General features: G+C 32.8%; 1 protein-coding gene across 1 annotated transcript in view; it reads right to left on the bottom strand.

Annotated features, from left to right (window-relative positions):
• Positions 1 to 440: 440 nt before the first annotated feature.
• The window catches only part of LOC140046189 (uncharacterized), a 30,721-nt gene continuing 25,161 nt past the window's right edge, over positions 441 to 6,000 (bottom strand). Inside the window, exons 8-10 of the mRNA XM_072090751.1 lie at positions 4,569 to 5,153; positions 3,671 to 3,842; positions 441 to 2,129 (exon numbers count right to left, since the gene is read on the bottom strand). Of these exons, the coding sequence (XP_071946852.1) occupies positions 1,778 to 2,129; positions 3,671 to 3,842; positions 4,569 to 5,153 (1,109 nt within the window). The 3' untranslated portion in view covers positions 441 to 1,777. The remainder of the gene's footprint in view (positions 2,130 to 3,670; positions 3,843 to 4,568; positions 5,154 to 6,000) is intronic.

Below are 6,000 nucleotides of genomic sequence, written 5' to 3'. Positions count from 1 at the left end.
TGTATTACATCATAACATTTTGAAAAAAAAAAATTAATTGTAATATAGATTTTTTGTATAAATTATCAATTTAAAAATAGCTATGAAGCATTTCTGGTTTGTGAAAGTCCAACCTAAAAATATTAGCTTATTATAACTAATTTCAAATTCACACATTTGTTTTAAACAAGTATTTCAATGCATTTACACACATTCTAAAATTAAGTTCTTTTAGTTTGGTCATAATATTAAGTTCCATAAATATTTGCCAAAATTTGTCATCGAACAAGGTGGATTTAAATAACGATAAATAAATATTAAATAGAAACTTGTTTTGAAATTCTACAAAATCAAGGTGATATATTCCTTCTGAAACAATGACTCGGAAAGTTTAAGAATATAAAGGTAAGTACTAATTTAGTGTTTACATCATCATGACAGCAAATTGTTTCATTCACAATTTTGTAATATTTGTTTTGTATATAAATAAATTAAACACAATAACGTGTTACCTTAAACAGAATATCATTCCAAATCATGTTAAGTAAAGTAGGCCTATTCTTTTAATTTTTAGACCAAAAGCGGAGGCATCAAGCAAACAAATGGGGTGCCTAATTGGTTAGAGTTATTCCTCAGATGCTAAGAAGCAATTCAGCATTCGTCATGTTGTCATCAGAGAGTGTTGAAACTTTTTTACTTAAGATAATGCAGACACAGTGAAAAGGAGGGGTCAAGGAGTTCTATCAAGGTGGGGTTGAAGACGTGTTGTCCACAGGCACCTAGAATCTAACAAATTCCATTCGTTCAATACATTTAATAATATTCTAAGATAGGAAATGAAAGGATCTATAAATTAATCAATAGGTGGTCCTTTCAAAAACCTGGCCAACAGTAGGCTACTGGAGGTTATGACCCTGTATTGTATGTGACATGTAAAGTTCTATTAGACCTTCCAACACCGATTCTGCTTACATGGTATTAAGGAAGAAGGAAGGAAAAAGAACTTACCAGATTGAAATAAAATCCCAAATGTGCCACAAAGCACAAGGATATCAACTGAGTTGGTCGGTATGTTTTACAACTATTATTCACATGATCTATTGAATTTATTATGAAATAAAATAGTTTCTTTAAGTACTAAATATTTCAACTTTAAGCCTGTTTCCATTACACACATTTATTTTTGTGTGAATCAAACATTTTGGCAGAAGAAATTTTTGCCATGCTTTTATTATTTTCAACTACTTCAGAGTGAAGAGTTGTAATTTTGTTTTCATTCATGTCATGATTTGCATGAGTGATCATGAATTCATCACAACCACTTGTTTCACTGAAGTGAAAAACTTGTTGCAGAAATATGGATTTCTTGCAGACATTTTGGTTTGGTTGATGGAAATGTGAATGTGTGTATAAATCATGTTTACAATTTGCAGTGAATGAATTCATGAAAAGGAATACAGGATTATAGTGATTATAGCCCATTGGTAGAACTACAGTATTTATGCCTCAGCATTTTCAAAGTTCAATGAACTTATTGCAATTTCTGTCATTTTTACCGTGGGAATTAATCAGGTTAACATTTAAAATACTGTCACACTTTTGTTGACTATTTCAGATAGCATGAATTGATATGTCTTCGAACAACTACAGATGAGAGACAAGCATTCATTTTGTACAAAGCAGACCGATTGCTCTCTACACAACTTGAGCACCAGACTTAACCATAAAACGACTTAATTTACAAACTGTGACCATTACTATTATATACTTACAGCCCTATTAACAAGTAAAGTTAGAATCAAATACCTGATGGCTCAGATTTTAACTTTTTTATAGTGTTTTTTAAGGCTTGACGTTTGTTGCAAAACCACACACGAATTACCTCCCGGTCGTACCCAAGTTTCCCAGAAAGTTCCGTCATGTCCTGTCCTGACGGATGAGTATTCTTCTCAAAGTGAGAGTTGAGGTACTCCAAGGCTTGCGGTGTGAATGATGTTCGACGTTTACGTTTCTTGGTCGATTCACTCCCGATAAAATCGGTCAACTGTGACACCCCATTCTTGTGCCTTTCTTCTGCCTCTTCCATCCATCGCTCTAATACTGGTTTAATTTTCTGGGCACTTTTCGGTGTAATGTCCAATTTTTCAAACCTTGTTTCAAATATAAAAATATAAATTATTAATCAGGCAATAGCTAGATAATGATGTCCGCACAACTAGTGAACATAAATATTTAGGAGTATGGATAGATGAAAAACTGTCATGGAACGCCAACACTGCCAAAGTCTATGCGAAGGCAAACCAAAGATTGTACTTCTTAAGGAAATTAAGAAACTTTAATATTGGCAGAGATGCGCTGTCTCTATTCCATCAGGCTATGATACAGTCCATATTAACATTTTGCTGTATTGTATGGCTAAATAGTTTATCTAAGTATAACTCAAATAAATTACAGAGAATAATAAAAATGGCTAAGAAGGTAATAGGTGCAAACGTCCCATCTATCCATGATATATGCGATAAGGTTATGGAGAAAAAACTAAAATGTATAATTAACGACCAGTCTCATCCTCTTTTTAACTTTATAAATTTCAGTAGATCCGGAAGGATGATTCCTTCAATTAAGAAGACTGAGCGTCATAATAAATCATTTCTTCCGTGTGCAATCAGGCAATACAACAAGCAATTTAAAAGATAACTTGAGACGTTTTATATTTTATTCTTTATATAGTATTTTAATATTTATACTGTTCATAATGTTTTATACATAGCATATTTGTTTAGTGGGGATGGGAGAGTTGGGACGGACAGTCAATATATCATTATATATTCATAATGTTTTATACATAGCATATTTTCTTATATATTATCTTATCCATTGTATAGTATTGTATGTTTTTAACTGTTGTTATTTTTATTGTAATTTGAACCTTGGAAGGCAAATTTCATTTACTGTGTATTTGACAATAAATTTTAACTTGAACTTGAACTTGATAGCAAAGCAAAATAATACACATTTTTAGCGGACCCTTGTTTTCTGTGGTTCTCTTTTAAATTGTACATGTACATGTTTTTTGCACATTTTAGATATGATGATGCTTCAACTGCACTCAATCCAAGTAAAGCTTGTTTAACCTACAACAGCAAAGGGATCACCAGACCAAATACAGTAAATAGCAAGTGTTTTTCATAATTTGTATCATCAAAATTATTTTATTATTGTCATCATCACTATCATTACATTATCATTACATTCTCATTACCAATTTTTAACAAATAAAAATAATCTACAAAAAATAAAACCACATTATTTCACAATATTTTATGGGGAAAAAAAATCACTATCATGATGAATGTGAAAAGTTACTCTGCTACGCCATTACATTTGTTAGTTTGATCAGAACTACCAAAACTGGAAAATGGTCACCAAGGAAGTGTGGGACAGAGATGCTCTATTTATTAAAAGGAAATATGGGACCAAACAATGTTTTCTCTTATTACGGCTGTCAACTGAATAGTGACACCCCCTGATATGGACATTCATCAGGCTGCAGTGGTAAAGCATATTCCCCTCTGTTAGCTTCACAGAAAAGTGCCCTTTTAATAGGGTTGCCTTGAAGGGAGGGATCTGCTGTATTTTTCTTTCAAAAAACGAATAATGTATACTATGGTTTCTGATATAATTATTATACCTGCAAATTGCACTTTGGCTGTATGAAGGACCTTCAGTTGCACTTAGTGCTTGTCCTACTTGGGTCTGTGTCAAGCCTAGTGAAAGACGTCTTATCTTAAATTGCTTGGCGAATTCCTTGATGTCCTCTAAGTTAATTCCATCCACTTCTGTAGTATTACCAAGACTACTTACTGTAAGATAATCATTAGCATAATTGTTACTAAATTGTATTATATATGACAAGTAGGACATTTGTATAGTAAGTCATCTAAATTGTTAACCATTTTAAAGGAACTGTTTATAATTTGTATAAAAGTGGAGCTGTGGCTTGGTGGTTATGATGCTTGGCTACCAATCTAAGGGTCTGGGTTCAAGTCCTGTCATATGTCAGGGTTTTTTTCTCATGACAAATTACAACTCCACTCCCAAAGACTTAATAATAAGGCTTTGTTTATGTAGAGCATCTTGTGTATATGTTTGTCTTGTGAAATTATTAAATAGTTTATCCATCCTGTAATTGGCGGGTTACTCGCTGTTGGATGAGTATGAAATAAAAAATAAAAATAAAAAAAAAGGAATAATAAACTATTGGAAGCTGATAAGATTAATTAGTTATTACAGTATAAAACAATTCTAAACATGTGGACCTGAAATCATTTATCACATCATTTATTATTCTTTCAATATTTTATATCATAATATATTATTATTTGCACTGATGAAGGGCTAGTGTTGCCCGAAAGCTCTGCTAACTTTTCTGGCTGTTTACTTTCTTTTTGTATCTCTATTGAGATCCAGCAACTGATACCCACAGCATTGTAATTTTTGTTCAGTAATTTGCCTTTGGATTAATAATAATATATTATTATTTATATGTTTATGATAACTATATAATTAATTACATATTTACTACTGACCTGCTAAATTTCCCAATGGGTTTGATGAAGGAGATGCTACAGACGTTTGGCCAAGTACCCCTTGACTTACTACAGTTCCTTGACTCGTAATTAATTGCCCTCCGACCATTTGACCAGCAATAAGTTGACTGCCAACACCAATTTGACTAGGTAGACCATGAACGGAGGATAGGCTATTATTTAGGCCTGATGGTAGGGATTGGCTAACACCGACTTGGCTGTTTAAACTTGGTAAAATATGGGTTGAAAGTCCTGCGTTCGCTAAAGCTTGACTCGTCAATGTGTGATTTGATGTGACGTGTACAGGAGAATCATGACCTTTGACACCATTAGTTGTAATGGTAGGGGTTGTGATCGAGGTAGTTGTGATGGTGGTCGTTGGTTGGGTCTTTAAAACTGTTGTTACGCTAGGTAAGTTGCTGGTCTTTGTCGGCATTTGTGTATGGATTTCGTTCTTGACAGAGACTGGTAGTGAAGGGAGCCCTCTTGTAGCAACTGCGTAAGAAGTTAGACTCAAAGGAGACGTTGGTGCAGAGGTAACTTGTGATGATTTAGGAGAGGCTATTCGTGCTAATCCAGCCATAGCTGTAGAATCAATAAGAACAAATAATGTATAATATTTCCTTGGGTGCTAATCATCTAAAAAAATATATTTGTTACTAATACATCTTTGCCTACACAAAAGATCAGTTAACAGATATTTTGATATATATATAAGTGATGATTTACTTAAACATCTGTTTTCAATATCTGATCCTCCCTAAAATCTTTAATTAAAGGACCCCCACCGTCTTTTCAATCTTCCCAAATTTTTAAATGAAAAAACTGCATGAGGTTTCCTGAAAATTAAATGAAGCAAAGTCCCTAATGAATTTATATTAAAGGCAGTTTGTTTTTTTCATTTATCTTATTTTCCCCCATAAATTCTCAGAGGCACAAACGTGGTGATGGGAGGAGTTGAAGGTTAAGTCACATGTCTTTTTTCTCTTTGTTCAAAATGAATTTCTATCATTGTCAGGACATGTTATGATTTCATACTACTTCAATATATAAAATTGAACTATTTAATATGTTTACCTATGATTTATGCTCACAAATGTTGTTTTTAAAACAGGATATAGCTACAAAATATTACTAATGTTGTTAGTGTTCTTCATATATGATTGTTATTATAGTAGATTCTGTTAGCTCTCAACGGTGATGCACCTTAAATTCTTACAACATTCATGATCCAGTTTGCGCCATTAAAAACTCTAAGTACTACTATTAAATTGGGTCACAAGTTCAGCTTGCATATTAGAAGAATTTACAAACCTATCATCAGTCATTCATAGGCCTAGGGATATGAACAGATTAGTGAGCCACTTTTTAACTCAACAAACTACTACTGTGTAAGAATTTTTACTAAAACCAATTGTAATACTAATATGTT

This window comes from Antedon mediterranea, chromosome 1 (assembly GCF_964355755.1).
Source record: "Antedon mediterranea chromosome 1, ecAntMedi1.1, whole genome shotgun sequence".
Classification (NCBI taxonomy): domain Eukaryota; kingdom Metazoa; phylum Echinodermata; class Crinoidea; order Comatulida; family Antedonidae; genus Antedon; species Antedon mediterranea.
Note: the sequence above shows the minus strand (reverse complement) of the source record. Positions and strands in the feature narration are given on the sequence as shown.